The following is a 19,863-nucleotide window of genomic DNA, read 5'->3' on the forward strand; positions in this document are numbered from 1 at the left end:
ATGATCGTGTAGATTGCTATGCTACAGGACTCCGGTAGAAGTCGAGTGATGGTTATCACTCGTGAGAGATATGAAATATATTATTGGATTATTATTACTTGGAATATATAAAAATGGTGGAAAGGAAAAATAGGTGACCGGGTAGGGATATGGTTTGGGTATTGGTGGGTGTAAGAGGTTATGTCGCCGCAGACGTGGGGTATAGCTTGGTTACACCGCTTTCTCTATCTGTGTCGGTTAAGGACCGATCGTTAAATAAGCCATCGAGGCAAGTCACAGACTTATTATCCCGAGCACATACTTGGGTATGGGCACTTGAAAGACTTGTTGCTCTCTTGTCGTAGATCCGGCTCTTTCCAGATCGACTGTCAGAGTGGATTTTTGGGTTAGGAGATCCTTGCACCGCACTGAGTCCGAGATTAAGGGGTGGGGGCTTGGAGTCCTAGTTTGGATGGGGACTTGGACACCCAGGATAGGAGGGTGATGGATTGGTCCTGCTTGTGCCTTGGGTACAAGCAGGGCATGTGTTTTTGAGATACCCAGCTGGGGGCATTGATTCGCGAATCGCCGGGCAATCCGGTATGGCTTGTTTTGTGTCTAGCACCATAGTAAGAACTGAAAGATGGAAGATGAAAAGGGAAATCTGATTGCTTACCACCTGCTTTGAAAGTAGCACAAGTGCTTACATAGAATTGTTGGTTAATGAACTAATGCAGCAGTTAATAAAAATCGAATATAAGGACGCACGTTTAGTAACGCTTCCTGCAGATGCAATAAACCCACAAGCTAGATAGCCTTGCATATCTTGGAGTCTTTTCTTTCCTCCTGTCGGGTAAGTCTTGTTGAGTATAATTGAGTACTTAGGGTTTTATTTCCCCCTATTACAGGTGACAGGTGGATGCTAGAGCTGACTTTTATGTGTGGATTCCGTCCTGGTGGGCTCAGAGAGGATTTTCTTTACTGTTGCGATCATAGTTTTTATTTATAACTCTCACCAAATATTTTTATGAACAAAAGTTTTATAATATGTTGTCCTAGTTATTTATCAATGCTTCATCATGCCATTAATAGCTATTTATTTCTGATAGTAATTCTGATCACATGTTTATATTTCACTATTAATTTAAATTGTTCATAACTCTGATAACATGTTCATATTCCGCTATTATAAATAATAAAAATTATACTCTGATGTTGTATTAAAAGTGATGTAAGAAATGGGTTAAGAATGATATAAGCTTTATTCTCTCATTTGTGATCCTGATGAAAAATATGGATTTTCGGGTTCTCCCCTAGGGTGTATCCCGACGGAACCGAGTAATTTGGTGTTCTCCTTCGAGTGCTTAGTGTCTAATAGAAGACGAGCACTACTGGGAGGCATTAGATTAAGCGGTTCTGCCACGGTGTTAGGCTAAAATTTTGGAGCATCAACACCAGTTGCTTGTTTATGCACACATCATAGAGGGTTTATTTCATTCACTAACCTAAACCTTTTTTTAATTATGTGGCATTATTTTTAGATAATGGAACAGTAACATTCTAACTTTTACATCAAAAAATTTATTTAAGAAGCACATTTTTTTCATTTCACTAATGATTGAGAAACAATGCAGAATCAATGGTGATGCAAACAAACAAACAAACAAAACAGATACACATGCATTGAAGAAGCAACCACAATTTACTCAAGGGGAAAAGAAAGCCACCAAAACTTAGCTTAACCATCAGTAATAAGGGCAAGGTCAAGCAACCACGATTGCTCAATAAAACCATCTTTAACAAGGCAACAATAGTCTAATCAGTAAAACTAGTTGTTAAGCAAACTATCCACTGCACTCCTTTAGCATAGGTTCCCCTTGAGGAGCTTTCGGCTCTTCAACCCTCTCACCCTTTTGCACAGCATTGAACTCTTTACCTTATCATGTATTCTCTTGGTCACCTCAGACTGATGTAGCATTCTTCTCTCCAACTCAAAGATCCGACCATCATATCCTAGCCTGCTCATTACCAATGTTCACCTTTAGATCTTCTATATGCTCAGCAGTTCCCTTCACTCGTATCCAAGGAGCCAAGCCACCAAAGCGAGTCAAAGTGAATATCATATGCTTTTGCTATAACCCTAAATCAAAATATGAATTTTAGTTCCAAAATGTGGATGACTAAATCAGTTATGGGAGATGTGGCAATACCCACCCTTCCTTGATAACGTGGAGTACCCACTCCTCCTGCTAGCATCAACCGCCGTAAAACCTGTTGTACACTGCCTCTGATTTGGGAACTCTGTTTGATATCTCTCTAATTTTACGAAGGTCCTGTACACTGCCTCTAGTTTAGGAACTCTGTATGATATGTCATGCTAGTAAAATGTTCTGAGCCAAGAGTTCCATTGAGACAAAAAAATAGGTGAAAGCTCTAGTTTAGTTTTGGTGAATTGATGAAACCCTAAGTGCTAACCTAGTTTATCTATGTGATCATGAGATAGGTAGCACTATTCCAAGTGATGAAGCAATGGTGAAGATCATGATGATGGTGATGCCATGGTGATGATCAAGTGCTTGGACTTAGAAAAGAAGAAAAAGAAAAAGAAAAAGCTCAAGGCAAATGTGAAATTGATAGGAGCTTTTCAGTTTAGTGATCGAGACACTTAGTGAGTGCGATCACATTTAGGATCGATAGCCGTACTCTTAAGAGGGGTAAAACTCATATCAAAATGCGGTTATCAAAGTGCCACTAGATGCTCTAACTCATTGCATATGCATTTAGGAACTAGTAGAGAGATAACACCCTTAAAAATGTTTGTGAAAATATGCTAACACACGTGCATAAGGTGATTCACTTGGTGGTTGGCACATTTGAGCAAGGGTGGAGAAGTTGGTGAAGTGAAGGAGGTGATTGTCACTAAGAAACAGTGACCGGACATAGGGACTTAGGGTTCCAGCGTCCGGTCAATTATAAAAGATGGTGGTGCTCTCGGGCTCGATTTGCCCTATGACCTGACTCGGAGAAGAAAAGTGACCGGACTCTGGCTGAACACTGTTTAGCGTTTAGTCCTACTGATGTGGCGGCGCGTAGAGAAGAGGAGGAGGAGTGGATGCACCAGCATGTCCAGTCAAGAAAAACTGGCTCTGGTGCCTTACTGGACACGATCGGACTCCAGTGATGGAGTGTCCGGTCACTTTGAGCAGTACGTCTGGTCGCAACTTAACACATGGCATGAGCTTGACTAGACATTGAGATTGCATGGACAAGGTTGAATCATGGGGCCATATGGCGTGCATCGTGCGACCGGACGCTGGTGTTGTGCGTCCGATCAATCTGACCGGAGCATTCGATCAGCCCACAGCTGATGAGATTTGAGCCTAACAACTACATGGTCGGTTGGGGCTCTATATAAACATGTTGGCCAGCTCTTGCTCATCCTCTTGGCCATTTGCATTGACTTAGCAAACTTGTGGGCTTAACCAAAGCCCTCTCACTCATCTCCATCATTGATTCATCATTTTTGTGAGATTGGGAGTGAATCCAAGTGCATTGCTTGAGTGTTTGCATCTAGAGGCACTTGGTGTTTGTGTTTCACTGTGGGTTTGGATTGTTACTCTTGGTGGTTGCCACCACCTAGATGGCTTAGAGCAACGAGGATCGTCGAGCAGAGGTTGGTGATTGTCTCCGGCTCCGATCATGGTGATTGTGAGGGGTTCTTGACCTTTCCTCGGCGGAGAGCCAAAAGTTACTTTAGTAGATTGCTCATGGCTTATGTGATCCTTATCTTGTGTTGGTTGCGCGGCACCTTATTGAGGGTTTGGTGTGTGATGCCAATTAGCATGTGAATCTCCAAGTGAGTTAATCGCCACAACGGGGACTAGCTTGCCAGTAAGCAAGTGAACCTCAGGATAAACCATTATGTCTTGATTATCTCCTTGGTATTCATTGGTATTCATATATTGATCACTTGCCACGATGATATACCTCTCTACCACTCTCTTGTATTTCATTGTATTCTTAATTGTATAGAGCTTGTGGTAATTAAGACTAGATAGTGTAGCACTCATTCATATCACTCTTGCTAGGTTGATCACATAGGTGTATCTTAGTGACATAGTGTTGGGTTCATAAACCCTGGGGTCCCTCGCGGACCAGCTTCCCAACAAAGGCTCAGCCCAAGCAGACAGTGCGCAACTCATGGGCCGGCCCAAGTATCGAACGACAGGCCAAGCGGGCGATCCAATCACCGACCGAAAGGCCTGGTCGAGGAGGAATGGCACCCGCCTTTCGACTCTGACCCACCTCTCCGACCAGAGCGCTCACTTCGGTCTCTAGCCCACCTCCAGACTGGCCTCTCTGACCGAAAGGCCTAGCCAAAGCACCATTTCTGACTTCGACCCCACGTCTCCGACCGGGGTACACGAATACCTTGCTCACTGCTCTTCTCTGACTAGCGCAATCAGAGCCGGCTAGGACCAACCGACCAGGGACGCCCGCTCGGAGAGGACCAGGGAACGAATGGAGAAAGCAAGGCAAGGCACACAAGTCAAACCACGATACCAGGGACCGTACCCTATACACCTGCAGGAACAGTACTCTGCAACCGCCCTAACACAAACAGTGTTGTAGGCACCGACATTTTCCCTACAGTATTGTGGGCACCATTAACTCCCATATGGTAAGGCTCCCCCCACATGCCTCTGGGCATCGACAGTGTAGTGGGTGCCGGCATTTACCATACCGAGTGAACATGGCAAAACCCCTCATATGCCTCTAGGCATCAACAGTATAGCAGATACTGATATCTGCCATATCCGAACAAGACGACGTAACCTCCCACATGCATCCAACATCCAACAATGTTGTGGGCACATATCATCATCCTATACCTGCCAGCGTGGGCAACAAGGTTTAGAAGCATACGTACTCTCTCCCTCACACTTGTAAAGCCCTCCCCTTCATCTATAAAAGGAGATGCGCTCTCTCCTAAGAAACTCAGTTAAGCCAGGTCGATTCAAGTGATTCTAGATTCATTAGATTGATCAAGTTCACTAGCTCATAACCACAGAACCGCCAGGTTTGGACCTCAAGCATATGCTTGAACACTTAGCTCATAGCGGAGCTCTTGTTGCTCTCGGCCCTTCTGACCAGAGCTGATCGGACCTCTTGTACACCCCATCTTTCTCCTTCTCGTTTGTAACCCCACTGCAAACTTTGAGCACCTGGGCTCAGGAATAAAGTCACCAACTGACTAAAACTGGACGTAGGGCACATTGCCTGAACTAGTATAAACCATGTGTCATTGAGTGCTAGGCCACCTCCAATCACAACAGTATGGCAAAACTATAAATATTTACTTGTTGGTCTCTTTCTGCACCGACACATAGTTTTGTTGTGATATACTAGAGATCATAGAAATTAGAATTGGGTAGGTGGCTTGCAACCCCAAGTATAGTGCTAGTGCAAAATTCACTTCACCATCTTATTGACTAATCACTTGTCTTAGTGTTGTTGTAGAATTTTTTAATAGAATATTCACCCCCCCCTCTAGCCAATAGGACCTTTCAACAGGGTACACAAGTTCTAGGCCTTGGAGTAGAAAATAGTAAGAGCAATTAGAAATATTCGCTATATTGTGCATGTAGAGAAGGGATGAAAACAATGTATGTAGTCATGATACCTCACAAGCATCAAACATGTGTTCAATCTACACAGTTAAAAACTTTACATGACAATGGCCTTCTGGACAGTTGAAAATTTTACCACAAGGCCATCCAAACATGTGTTCAGAAAATGAAGTTTAGAAAGTGAACAACAATTTATCTCTAGATAAGAAAGACATTTGCAGTAGCAACTCTTGAATTCCATCCAAAGTTTGACTAAAATTGTTGGTTCTACAACCGAACATAGAGAGAGGGAGTGAACGATAGATGAGAGAGTAGCAAATGAATTCCAGGGCCAAGCCTCCTCCTCCACCTTCACCCTCTCCCCCATTATTTTATAGGAAAGGTGGGAGGAGAGGTTTTCATCATTCCCCCTGTTGGGACTTGTATTTTATAATAGAGTCCCAGGGGGCCTACAAATGGGCCTGACATTATCTTACAAGCTCCCTAAGCTATGTAATTGGCCCATGAAAACACCAATAGGGTCCCTAACACATAATAAACCCCCCAACAGAACTAGTGATCTTGTTGGATTTGTAACACACGATACATGGAAAGCACAAAAGAAACTCACCAAACCTTCATAGATGAAAAATCACAAAATGCACTCTAGACCATACAATAGCACAAGATGCATACAAACTTACATAACATTTATCAAAACAAATATCGAAATTGCCAAATTAGCAAAGGTAGGCTAGATCTACAGCTCTAATGCAATAAGCATCCTATGATGCAAGGAAAGAAGGAACCTCGATCTGGTTGCACATGGCAAAAAGGGAAGGAAAGGGCATACCAGTTCGATGCTCATCACTAGCAAAGTGCCTGACGAAGACTTGATGAAGGCTGCACTGCTCTCCTAGCCATCATCACTAGAGGAGCGGCAACTCTAACCCTAGCAAGAAGGCAGGGATGAGCCAAGAATGGGAAGTGGTAGGGCCAAAGTGTTGGAGATGGAAGAGGTGCGCCTAGATCCTCAGTGTTGTTGTAGAAGTTCGATTGTCGCGGCGGCGCACGGGAGAGGTGGCGGTGCGTGGGACGCAGCAAAGAGCGAACCACATGACATGACTGACTCTTTCTGGCATGGGGTGGCGATGTTGAATAACCATGTGGATTAGTGGGGAATGGGGTGGGTCGACTCCAAGTCCCATTATAGCTGAATGCACCTTTAGCACTAGAGGGGTTGCTCTCCCCATTGTGGACCTCGTTCTATGGATGGTGGGGTTTGGGCACCATTCCATATTTGAAAGGTCCTAAATGGCTAGAGGGGGGGGTGAATAGCCTATAAAATTTATACAAAGACACTACAGCAACTTGTTAGACAACAAAATAGTGAAATGCAACTCGCTCTAGCTCTACTAAAAAAGGCAAGCCACCTACCAACAATTCTAGTCAATTATGATCACTAGGCACTCAATAGGCTATGCATGTCACTACTCTCTACACTAGTTGAGCTAGCTAGGAACTAATTACAACTAAGAAGCTAAGCTACGCAACTAGCTACAACTACCACAAGCTCTACACAAAGGTAAATACACAATGTAATACAAGAGAGTGGTAGAGGAGATATACCATCGTGGCAAGTGATCCATCGATGAATACCAAAGAATACCAAGGAGACAATGATGACACAATAATTTTTCCACTGAGGTTCACTTGCTTGCCGGCAAGCTAGTCCCCGTTGTGGTGATTCACCCATATGGGGGTTCATGCGCTAATAGGCATCACACGACTAACCCACAATTGGGTGCCGCACAACCAACATAAGATGGGGATCCACAAGCCACGGGTAATCCACTAGAGTTGCCTTTTATGATCTCCCTATGGGGAAGGCACAAGAACCCCTCACAATCACTTCGATCGAAGCAGGCAACAATCACCAATAGCTGCTCAATGATCCTCCAATCACTAGGCCATCTAGGTGTCAGCAAACACCAAGAGTAACAAGATCTCCACCAGCCCAAATCACCCAACTAGTGCCACAAGATGCAAGTACCACTATACAATGCACTAGAGGCTCTCCAATCTCACTTAAATGATGAAATCAAGTATGAAAGTGAGTGGATTGTGTTTGCTCAGCTCCCAAAGGGTGTTCTCAGGTGTAGAAAGTGCTAAGAGAGTGGCTAAGGCCAGCCACCACCTCTATTTATAAGCCCACACTCAAAACTAGCTGTTATACCCCTTGGAGCGTTTTTTGCGAGGGCACCGGACATGGGGGGTAGTGCCCCAACGATCGAACTCCAACAACTAAAAAACTAGCCGTTGGTCAACGAACAAGGGGTGGCGGTGGCATCGCCCTAGGGGGGTGGTGACCACCTAGGCCAAACCCCTAAAATCCCAACTCTCTGGGAAAAAGCGACGGTGGCACCGGAAGCCCCCGGTGGTGCACCGCCGTGCCAGGGACGGTGTACACCGGTCAGGGCAGTGCCACTCCCTTCTCTGTTGCTAAGAACTGAGGCCAGGTGGGCACCGCCCTAGGGGTGGCGGTGCTACCGGACAAGTAGGGGCGGTGCTCCTAGGGCAGCACCCCAAGTCTGACAATGCCTCCTTTCTTCACCTTTGCCAATGTGCTAACACTCCAAGTGTTTTACCATCACGTGCAAGTGTGTTAGCATTTTCACAATCATTTTTTAAAGGTTAATCACTTCTCACCGATTGTGCACTAGGCCTAAATGCAATGGAAGTATTCCAACACCTAGTGGCACTAGATGATCGAGTTGTCCGATAAGTGCTCCCCTCTTAATAATACGACCATCTATCATAAATGTGATCACACTCTCTGTAGTGTCTTGATCACCAAAATAAAATACTCCTATCAAATATACCTTTGCCTTGAGCCATTTTGTTTTTCTCTTTCTTCTTTTCCAAGTTTGGAGCTTGATCACCATCATCACATGTCCATCTTCAACACCATGGACTTCGTCTTACTCCAACACTTGGCTTGGACCAACCTATCTCAATTTCACACTTAGAGCATAGGGTTAGTCCTAATGGGTTTCATCAATTAACCAAACCAAACTAGAGGTTTCAACATTGATCCTTGCGCTTTCGAACGAAGCCTTACAATGATATCTTGTCCACTTGATACTCTTTTCCAACCCCCAAAACTATGATTTTTGGGTAGCCAACTATTCGAGTTGCTCTAATGTGTCTGAGCTATTACAATAGTTCTAAAATTCTACATAAACTATTTAATTTGACAGAATAGTCATTTTTGGTCCCCCCAACTATCATCTAAGGTTTAGTTAGTCCATGCACTTTCAAAATGACAATTTCATTCCTCATTTTTTTTATTTTAGGCTTCGTTTAATCCTAGAACTATCAAAGCTAGTGACTGTTCTAGTCTTTAACGCAACTTGTATGCAACCCTAAATTACCTATTGTCGGGTTCATAAACCCAGGGTCCTAATGGGCCTGCTCCCCAGCAAAAGCTCGGTCCAGCAGACGACGTTGCAAACGACGCTTAACTCCTGGGACGGCCCAAATACCTAAAACGACTGGCCGAAAAAGCGATCCAGTCTCTGACTGGAAGGCCTAGCCAAGGAGGGAACAACGCTCGCTTTCTGACTCCGACCCGCGTCTCCGACTGGGAGGCCTAGCCAAAGAGGGGATGACGCTCGCTTCCTGACTCCGACCCGCGTCTCCGACCGGGAATACACCGAACCTCTGCTTATGGCTCTTCTCCGATCAGCGCGGTCGGAGCTGATTGGGAACGACCGAACAGGGACGCCCGCTCGATGAGGACCCAAGAAATCAGGCGGAGCAGATAAGGTAAGGCACAGAAGTCAACCGTAATACCAAGGACCATACCCTGCACACCTGTAGGACAGTACTGTCAGGCCATGTCAGAAGGGTACTTTGCAACCTTCCAAACATGTCAGAATATGAATAGTGATGTGGGCGCCGACACTTGTCCTATAGTATGATAGGCGCCGACATTTGCCATACCAGAAGAACATGATGGAGCCTACCATATGCATCTGGGCGTCAACAGTATTGTGGGCGCCGACAAACCGTCTTGTACTCGACGGCGTGGGCAACAAGACTAGTTAGCACACGCTCTCTTTCTCTCACACTCTCTCACTTGTAAGGCCACCCCCTTCATCTATAAAGGGGGATGCGCTCTCTCCCAACCAAGAGAACACAAAAAACAGACGAACAACAGACGGATCATTCCGACTCACTCTCTGCTAGCTTTAGACATCCTAAAGCTACACAGAGCATACGTTCCAATACATAGCGCACGTAGGAGCCTCCGTCACTCTCAGCCCTTCGGTCTAGAGTCCGACCGACTTGTAACACCCCCCATCTTACTCCCACTCGTTTGTAACCCCACAGCAAACTTCGAGCACCTGGGCTCAGGAATAAAGTCACCGACCGACTCAAACTGAAAGTAGGGCACGTTGCCTGAACCAGTATAAACCCTGTGTCATTGAGTGCTAGGCCACATCCGATCACAACGTACGACAAAACAACAAATATTTACCGTTGGTCACTTTTTGCACCAACACCTATGCAAAAACAACATTCAAAGAAAATATGCTTAATTGTCTGGTTGTGACAAAAGCACACTTCTCACTGCCTTGCCAAAAGAGTATAGTCTAGGACTTAGGATTATTCTTTAACAATATACAAAAGGACGGTTAACAAAAGATATAATAATTGTTAGGGTTTCAGGTTTTTAACTTTACATGTGGATAGAAAAAAAATAAACTAAAAGATGAATATTTGAAAGTCAATATATCTAGACTGAGGTTACAAGAAAAGTTGACATGAGCTAATAAGGTTTCAATTAGACGCACGTATTGAAGACACAAGAAGAATTGACAAAGAGGGAAACTATAAATGTGGGTGTTGAAGACACACAACTAACTAAACATAGATTACAGAGTATCTAACATGTGTCTTGTTACCAGATGGGTAGTGAGAGAGCTTCAACCTGTTCACTTGCTCGTAAACGATCGTAGATTTTCAGCTGGGAACAGTGTTTTTCTCTCACACCAGACCAGCCAGCAGTAAATAATCCACGATACGATACGGCCTCCCGAACAGGCTGCTTATGTGCAAAGACAAAGCAATTTTTAGTTATTATAGGTTTTGAATTTCCCATCGAACGTCCAATACTCATCTATCCTAAGATTTTATCCCGTTCTCTTCGTGTGTTTAGGCTAGATAGATCGTGCCGGATAATCATGTTTTAATGTTATGTCCACGTCCAGGTCCAGTTGGATCGATCGGCCCTTACGCGCAAAATGACATCCATGCCACCCGAATCAGACACGTCTGCATGCTAGTACTAGCCGGTGGTACATTGTCGTATTTATTATTTATATACATTTATATATGCAGCTTGCATTCGTGCTGCTCACAGATGCATTGATGCCGAGTCATTCAGCTTGACTGGATCTGTTCATTAACCAAACCAAACCAAACCGTGCTGGCAGTGGCAGAAGAATAATTTTTGTACTACGCGAGTCCAGAACTTCTTGAGAGCAGGAGCAGAGCAGAACGGCAGCGCAGCTGTAGTATTACTGCGGTGCGGACACGGGGAGGGAGGAAGCGCCATCGAAATGCATGCTAGAGAACGCTCCGAGATGACGAGGACGCGCGCCAGCCATAATAACTGCGTCGCGCTGCGAGGCGCGCCCGGCGATTCTGAGCTGAGCCAAGCTAGGTAGCCATAAATATGCGGCGAGCCATGCCCCGCCGCGCCATTGCTTCCCCTCGCGCACAGGCGTGCGAGCACGCACGACCTTCATACGGCCACATCTAATACAACTCCTGGTCGCCCTCGTTGTTGTCGCCTGTGTCGGCATCGTCTTCGTGTGCTCAGTCGATTTCCGGGCTGGCTGGGCCGGCGCACGCAAGGGTTTCCATGTGAATCCAACCGGGGATCCTGTGATCGAGCGCCCGGCCGGCGCATGCGCATGCATCCCGTTATTTATGGCCACTTCCACTCTGATGCACCTGCTGTGTCCTATTCCTATATATCCGCATGCAAGCACAAGCGTCCCCTCCGAACTCGATCGGTAGCTTTGCTGTGTTTGCTCTGTTTCTCCTTTGGCATAGTGTGTGTCTTCTTGCCTTTCTGCTACCTCCTCGAACCAGCACAGCTCCTACTAGGAAGCGAGAAATGAGAACGCGGGAGTCCTGTGGCAGTTGCCGGAGATGGTGGGCTCCAACACCAACCCCAGCAGCCGTCGTGTTGGTGCTCCTGCTGGTCATCAGTTCGTCGTCGTCGCACGTTGCCGACGGCGTCAGAACGACACCACGTAAGTTGATGATCTGAGCTGCAGTAACTATTTATTTTCTCCTCTTTCAGTTCAACGCGGTCAGCTTTCATGTTTCAGAACTTGGACACGCTTGCACAACTAACTTGCAGCCGTATTGATTGATGCCGAGCACGAGCACTGCCGGTCCGGCGACGTAGTAGAGTACGGGCATCGTAGTAGGCACGCGTACTGACGTGTCAGGCCGACGTGGCCTCCGTTACCATCAGATGACATGACAGCACATGTGGCATCTGAACACGCGCTGACGTTCTTTTCTTGTTCATGCTCCTACAATCCAACCTGTTTACTCCCTGTGTAACTGAAACAACAAATAAACAGGGATCTGACAATGGTTCGTCTTCTCCGTGTGCCGCAGGTGCGTCCGGTCCAGGTGACGCCGGCGTGCTCGAGGACGCGGAGGCACCGCCTGCTGCTGGTGCTTATCACGCAAGCAGCAGGGCAACCTACAAACCAGCAGACCGGACCGAGGACGAATTAGAAGGCTCGCTGGTGGTGCTGGAGGAGGAGGATGAGCAGTGGTGGCTGAAGGAGCGCGCGGCGACGGGGTCGCGGCTGCCGGACTGCGCGCACGCGTGCGGGCCGTGCTCCCCGTGCCGGCGCGTCATCGTGAGCTTCAGGTGCGCGCTGGCCTCCGAGTCCTGCCCCATCGCCTACCGCTGCATGTGCCGCGGCAGGTTCTTTCGGGTGCCCTCCCTCTAGCCTACACGACTCACGACTGCTCATGCTCATGCTCATGCTCATGCATGGACATGGATGGATGGATCCCCAGCTCTTTTTGCACCCCTCTGGCTAGCAGTTAGCCAGGCATTTGGCGGCTTGGCGCCAACCTTTCGATCTCACTCTCTCTTTGCTTGGCATGTAAACCTACCTATGCGATGTCAGGGACGCTTGTCGGTGTTGTGCTGTATATGACTAGCCGTTGTTCTCTGTCAGTGTGATACTAGCGCTAGACTGCTGGTGGTTAAATAAGTAGTGATTGTGATGCTGCTCTTCTCTTGTTTGGGCGTACTTCTACGTTCTATCTTTGCTCTTGCTCAAGGCCCGTTGGAAACACTAAAGAATTCTCACGCTGCAAACAGGAGAGGACCTTATCTGTAGCCTGTAGGTTGTGTCTTACCTTGGTGATGACTGCCTGCGCTGCAAGACGCTGTTGCTAATTGCATGGTCCATTTCTGGGGAAACGACGCTGCACTATTCCTCCTGGGTCCTGCCCCGCCGTACATTATGGAAAAAAATGACAGTTAAATCGAGCACGTTCAGGTGTAGCCTCACCAGCGCACAGCATGAATGTGCAGTAGCAGGAGCAGTGGACTTGTTTATCGGTGAGCGGCTGAGCGGGGGTCTACCACCGAAGCGTGCCTGACAGCCTGAGCGCGCGCGCCCACCGCAGCAGTGCTGCGCTATGCCTGCCGCCCAGCACGATACAGTCGGCAGGTCACTGCTCTCTGACTCGTACGCTCGTCACCCCGCTGTTCGGAGCGTCACCGGGCGCAGCCACCACCAGCCTGTTCGGTTTGGTCTGGTTCGTGAAAAAATACTGCTAACGGGTTTGTACGAGAGAAAAATACTATTCCGGCTACGATCATTTACGACTAAGCCACGTCCAAACGAACAGTCTCCACAACGACGTGCTGGCTGCTGCCATCGCAAAAACGAAAAGCAGCTACTACTATTAAACTACTGAGCTCAACAGAGGCTGGTGTCATACTTACTGCTCTCTAATATCAGAAAAACCAAAACTTACAGAAGTCAGGTGAGAACACGAGTGCACAATTCCAGCTACAATTTCGCAGCTATCATTCAGGACCAACCAACAAACTACATGCTGTCGTATTCACAGACAAGGATTCTCACGACGATCATGTACCTCCGCACCAGTCATCGCCTACCTCGGGCCGGACAGTTCGACGGCCCTGAGGTTGTAGGTGGAGTCGACGATCCAGTCGTTGTGGCGCGGGGCGAGCTCCGCCTCCTGCCGCATCACCTCCACTTTCTGCCACTGCTCCCACCGCTCCGCCAGCCCGTCGCCCTCCAGCATCCGCACCACCTCCGACATCTTGGGCCGCTCCATTGGGGACCCCTGCGTGCACAGCAGCGCCACCTGGATCAGCGACTCCACCTCCTGATCCACGTACCGGCCCTGCAGGTCCGGGTCCACGAGCTGCTCCAGCTTCTTCTCCTTCAGCAGCGCCTTCACCTGCAAAACCACAGCACCACCAGCAGCTTCTTCATTTCTTTACATTCCTTTCACAGGTTTCAAGCATTTAACGAAGCCAGCTCTCATGCTGAACCGAAAGATAGACGTGCAGTACAGTACAGTACTTTACTTACCCAGTCAAGGAGCATGACATCGTCATCGTTCGCGAGACGGGCGAGGTCGAACGCCCTCTGCCCAGTGATGAGTTCCAGGAGCATGATCCCGTAGCCGAAGACGTCCGTCTTCTCAGAGGACTTTCCGGTGGACAGATACTCGGGGGCGATGTGGCCGATCGTCCCACGTACAGCAGTCGTCACGTGGGTGTCCTTGTAGTCCATGAGCTTGGCGAGGCCAAAGTCACCTACCACGGCTTCAAAGTCTTCATCCAACAGGATGTTGGCGGCTTTCACGTCGCGGTGAATGATCTTGGGATCACAGTGGTCGTGCAAGTAAGAGAGACCTCTGGCTGATCCCAGCGCGATCCTGGCCCTTGTTTCCCATTCGAGAGGGGGGTCATTTGGCGTGCGTTCTATACAAAATCAAAGCATCAGGAATGAAATCAGAAATATGCAAACTAAAGTTGGACAACAGAAAACAGACAAACAAAAGTAAAAATGGTTACATGCTTTTGACACAAATTTCTAGCACTTTGTTTTCAATTAAATGCAGAAGAACAGATTTGAGCGGTGAGAAAGAATAAGGTACCTCGAAGGCGCGACGCGACACTCCCATTAGCCATGTATGGATATACTAGCAACCGCTCTGTAGGAGTCATGCAGAATCCACGGAGCCGAAGCAGATTCCTGTGCACTGCCATGCTAATCAATTCAACTTCTGTTTGGAACTGGAGCTCTCCGCCAGGGGTGCGCTCCTCCTTTAATCTCTTCACCGCTACCAGTGAACCATCTGACAGTCTCCCTTTGTACACCTTTCCAAAACCACCTCTTCCTAGGACATTCCTATTGTTAAAATTATCTGTGGCGACTTGAAGCTCTCTCAGTGAGAACCTCTTGAGTTGTCCAAGGTGAACTTCAGGATCCTCCTCAGCTGAATCGAAAGGAGAGCATATAAATCAAATGAATAGCACAGATGACAACAACCGCACAGTGGTATATAATACCGACCAGGGACATCAAAGAATTGCTCTTCTGGTTTTCGCCTCCGCCACAATGCGTATCCAATAGCAGGCACAGCAATCAGAAATGCAGTGCCAGCCGCAACGCCTCCAGCAATTGCTCCAGTGCTGGACACGCCTGAGGGAACAGAATTAACACAGTTAGGACATGTCATGTACCATAGTTTGATCATGTCAGTGTTTCGCTCTTATGCATATCTCAAACAGTAGCATGATATGACAGAATATACAGCCAATCACCATACCTTTTGATGAAGCTGGTGATGGGGGATTGTAAGGAGGGGGTGGAGAAAATGGAGGAGCCCCAGGACAAGGCTTTGTAGTACCAGGGCCACAAAGATTTGGGTTGTTAGCAAAACTGTGACAAAAAGGTTAGAATTGTCAACATCAGAAGACACAGGTTTTTGTTTTCAACTGGCAGGAGAACTGCATCAGAAGATGCAATTAAGCATCCAAATTCATCCAGAAATTACCTTATAGGTGTAAACAGAGAAAATGAACCACTTGATGGCACCCCTCCTGAGAGATTGTTGTTTGAGAGATCCCTGCAAGATTGTCAAAACACTTTTTGCTGTTATCTAACATCCTGAACAGCTGTAATGATGTATAAAAGGGAAACAGGTAACTTACAGAACTTGGAGAGTGTTGATATTGGTTAACGTTTTCGGAATTTGGCCAGAAAGACTGTTGTTATTAAGACGGCTGTCCTTGCAAGTAGATATCCAAAGAAATAAAAACGTTACAATCTTTCCAATAGTCAATAGATAGGCTTAGAGATAAGGTAATAAGTAACAAGGCAAGAACTAGACAATGGATTTTGCCTTTCATTTTAAAAATCAAAAGAAAAAGACACAAATGGACAAGTGAATGATTGATGTTATGAAAACCTTAACCTATTGTTGGGCACATCATGCATATATTACTGTTCTGTAAGAATTTTCTATTTCTCCACATCATTGTCAGATAAATCATGACCGAATAACAATCAGATAATTTATACTAACAGGATCAACATATATTGATAGACAATGCCACATGAACATAGCACTTCTGTAACCAGGGCAATTGAATTAACTTACAGAAACCGCAACTTTGATAGTTGGCCCAAGGTGTCAGGAATGCCTCCAGTGAAGTTGTTGAGGTACAGATCCAAACTGACCAGGTTAGTTAAGTTCCCCAGTTCAGGTGGTATTGGCCCACTTATGTTGTTACTGTAAAGTTCTCTGTTGCAAAATGATGAAACATAAATTCAACACGAAGGTGACCTATATATTGTAGGGTACTGGAGGGTACAATATTTATTGGAAAATATATATGGTAAGAAATAGTAAGAGGAGTGAGAACTGTTGGGCGTCAGACAAAAGGAGACATAATACACCCAAAAGCATGCACACATGTTTCAGAAGCTCCACAAAAACTAAGCAATTATGCTAAACCAATATTGGGATTGAAAGATGCACCTATATGGCATCATGAAACTATTAGCTCAATTATCAAAATCATGGATGTGGAAACTTACAGATATTGCATATTTTTCAATTGCCCAAGCTGTGGCACCAACGGACCTGATAGTTGTGCATTTCCAAGATCACTAGCAAAAGGGAGACAGTAGATATTCAAATGGTCGGTCTTTCACCTCAAAGGGAGAATAAACAAAAAGATCTTTGATCAACTTACAGTCTGATGACACTGTTATCAGGGTTACAAGTAACATGGAACCATGTACATGGATTAACCAGAGTTGGATCCCAACTCTGCAGCACATTGTTGTTATCTTTCAGGCTTTGTCGTAGGCTGTATAGAGCATCACCTGCCATTGAGGTATCATCACAATAAGCAATAATCGACCCATTAGAAATTTAAGAGGATGCATAAGCTTTGCCCTTCATTAATATGCCGTTAATATAGTAATGTTCTTATATGTGGTTAAACGCTTGTCTTTATTTTGACTTATGCACATCTTTTATTTCAGCAGACAATACCTTTTTCAATAGGTAAAAAAAGTGTATCAAGTGTAAAGCACCATGGATTCAACGCAATATGACTAGCATCTAGAGTAGTAATTACTCTTATAAGGGTTCAGTTACCTTGGTAGTATCATCTTTTAATCATGAGTACATACCCAAACGTTACTATCCATTTCAAGGATACAGCCAACATGTAAAAATCACTAGCATTTAAGACAACGTGGTTTCTTTCCACACGTGTACTAGGAAGATGATAAAAAAAAACACTGAACAATGCACTCTTAATGATTAAGCCATGCTTTCCGATTCTTCGCAATTAGTTCGCACGTCCGAAGGACGCTCAGTTTTAAGAAAGTAACGCACACATTCATTTTTTTTCCGTTATGTAGGTTCAGTTGAAGAAAAGCTTGTCCAAGGCCAATTGAAGAAAAGCTTGTCCAACACTGGTTGAGATGGTTTGGACATGTGCAACGGAGACCTCCAGATGCACCGGTGCGTAGTGGAATCCTAAGTCAGGATAGTAACGTGAAGAGAGGCAGAGGAAGACCGAAGTTGACTTGGGTAGAGGCAATAAAAGGAGACTTGAAAGGATGGAATATACCCAAAGACTTAGCCTTAGATAGGAGTGCTTGGAAGACAGCTATTCATGTGCCTGAACCTTGATTGCTTCTGATGGGTTTCAACTCTAGCCTACCCCAACTTGTTTGGGACTTAAAGGCTTTGTTGTTGTTGTTGTTGTTGATGTAGGTTCAGTTCATTCTAAATGGCACCACCTTATTTAGATAGCAAGTACAGGTTGTTCGTTAACAACGTACCGTTAATATATCAATCCATATCTACGATGCCTGAACAAATTAATGAGACAATTATAACTAAGTATAGTGATCTCCCCACCTCCCAACCCAAACAGAAAAGGTTCAGTAATCAGAATTTCTTTTCTCCAGCTTCCATGAGTACTAATGTGCTATCTTTAGCCAAATAAACAAAAACGATCATCTCAGTTCAGATTCAATGGTGAAATGGAATGAAAATTTACTGTGTAGTAGTGAATCAAAGACCAAAGTTTTGCATCAGAAAAATTAAGCCCTGCATATGCACCTTCATAGAAAAAACTTAAAGGCACCAATTTCGACAGAGCCTAAAATAGTTCCTTTAGAACCTTGAGGCCCAAAATAGTTCTAGACGCTGACATGAGTAGAAAACAGAATCTACACTTCTGTGCATAAACTGCATTTGTTCCAGAACGAATTGCCTTCCAGGTTTGTGCAACCAACCTTTCTAGATGTTAGAAAACAACGCCTGTCATACAAACATTGCCGTATAGTACAAAATGACAAAACACTAGGAGAGACAAACACCCCGCCCGGCCAAAGCAATCAGTCAAAGCGCTGGAAATGGGAACTACAGGCTATCGTTTCATCCCCTGTTCAGTCGCCGCCCATCAACAGAGGCCTGTAGAACGCTAACAAACACTAGATTTCTGGACACCATCCCCAGATTTTCAGGCATTATTCCCCCTAGAAGGAAATTCGCTCCGCTGCGGGCTACTCATCAAACCTTGAAGAAAACAAACCACAAAATTACATGAAGCAGTGGCATACGCATACCCTCCGTGTTGGCGACAACCGGGCTCACGCCGACCACCACCACCGACAATACCACCGCCGACCACCACCACCACCTCAGCGACGCCGCCATCCCGCCTCTCGGGAGCCGAAACCGCGGGCACGCAGGTTACCACTGCGCCGCCCCCTGAGCTGACAACGCCGCCAGGACCTCGCTCAGCGTGCGCCGCCGACGCCGCCGGGACAGCTCGGCCACCGCTCCTCTCCGACGGGAAGCGAGAGAGAGATTTGTCTCTCTTGTATATTTTTTTACCTGTGTTTTTTCAAGGTCGGGGGGGTTTAAAAACTTTGGCGAGGCTTGCGTGTGGAGTCCGACCCAAAAAATGTTCCACTGGTAAACGAGGGACATGCGAGGGGGAGATCAAAGTTACGCCGCGTTATCCGGGTAACTTTACTGACAGGTGGGTTCAACGAGGTAGGTCCCACATGTCGGCCGGAGAAACTTGTTCGTCCGGTTCAGGGGTTTCGTTTGGGCGAGTGCGATGAGGATTGCGGCAAGGCACAGGCGCTGACGTGGGCGTGATGCCGTGTTGGGGATTTCGTGGACGCGGTCCTCGTACACTCGTCCCCATATCACTCATTCGTATTCAGCCTGTTTGGGAGGCCGTATCGTATCGTGGATTATTTACCGCTGACTGGTTTGGTATGAGAGAAAAACACTGTTCCTATCTGGAAATTTACGATCGTTTACGAGCAAGCGAACAGACGGTATTAGGGGGTGTTTGGTTCCTACAGGAAAATTTTAGTCCCTGTCCCATCGGATGTTTAACACATGCATGAAGTATTAAATATAGATGAAAAAAAATAACTAACTGCACAGATTGTGGCTAATTTGCGAGACGAATTTTTTAAGCCTAATTAGTCCATGATTTGACAATGTTGTGCTACAGTAAATATGTGCTAATGGCGGATTAATTAGGCTTAATAAATTTGTCTCGTAAATTAGTCTCCATCTATGTAATTAATTTTATAATTAACTCATATTTAGTTCTCCTAAATAG

At 46.0% G+C, this 19,863-nt stretch overlaps 2 protein-coding genes across 2 annotated transcripts; one reads left to right on the forward strand and one right to left on the reverse strand.

Annotated features, from left to right (window-relative positions):
- The first annotated feature begins 11,684 nt into the window (after positions 1-11,684).
- LOC136492888 (uncharacterized) lies at positions 11,685-12,815 on the forward strand. The gene is made up of 2 exons (XM_066488939.1): positions 11,685-11,917; positions 12,294-12,815. Exons 1-2 carry the CDS (start codon positions 11,779-11,781, stop codon positions 12,635-12,637), a joined length of 483 nt encoding a protein of 160 aa, XP_066345036.1. The 5' UTR covers positions 11,685-11,778; the 3' UTR covers positions 12,638-12,815.
- An 820-nt stretch (positions 12,816-13,635) lies between these two features.
- On the reverse strand, positions 13,636-19,114 carry LOC136490701 (LRR receptor kinase SERK2-like). Its single transcript, XM_066486903.1, has 11 exons — positions 18,845-19,114; positions 16,948-17,080; positions 16,790-16,861; positions 16,350-16,493; positions 15,901-15,972; positions 15,744-15,815; positions 15,516-15,628; positions 15,260-15,388; positions 14,841-15,182; positions 14,270-14,664; positions 13,636-14,135 (listed from the first exon to the last, which is right to left on the reverse strand). The coding sequence occupies exons 1-11, from the start codon at positions 18,933-18,935 to the stop codon at positions 13,824-13,826; spliced, it is 1,875 nt and encodes a 624-aa protein (XP_066343000.1). The 5' UTR covers positions 18,936-19,114; the 3' UTR covers positions 13,636-13,823.
- Between the last annotated feature and the right edge of the window lie 749 nt (positions 19,115-19,863).

The sequence above is a fragment of the Miscanthus floridulus genome, chromosome 11, assembly GCF_019320115.1.
Source record: "Miscanthus floridulus cultivar M001 chromosome 11, ASM1932011v1, whole genome shotgun sequence".
In the NCBI taxonomy this organism is placed as follows: domain Eukaryota; kingdom Viridiplantae; phylum Streptophyta; class Magnoliopsida; order Poales; family Poaceae; genus Miscanthus; species Miscanthus floridulus.

What these genes read in the sequence shown, in the direction of transcription:
- LOC136492888 (XM_066488939.1), top strand. Translation starts at nt 11,779, where the DNA reads ATGAGAACGCGGGAGTCCTGTGGCAGTTGCCGGAGATGGTGGGCTCCA. An exon ending in CGGCGTCAGAACGACACCAC is followed by an intron (nt 11,918 to 12,293) that starts GTAAGTTGATGA and finishes CGTGTGCCGCAG; the next exon opens with GTGCGTCCGGTCCAGGTGAC.
- LOC136490701 (XM_066486903.1), bottom strand. Translation starts at nt 18,935, where the DNA reads ATGGCGGCGTCGCTGAGGTGGTGGTGGTGGTCGGCGGTGGTATTGTCG. An exon ending in CTATCAAAGTTGCGGTTTCT is followed by an intron (nt 15,973 to 16,349) that starts GTAAGTTAATTC and finishes TTGCAAGGACAG; the next exon opens with CCGTCTTAATAACAACAGTC. An exon ending in ATCACCAGCTTCATCAAAAG is followed by an intron (nt 15,389 to 15,515) that starts GTATGGTGATTG and finishes CTGTTCCCTCAG; the next exon opens with GCGTGTCCAGCACTGGAGCA.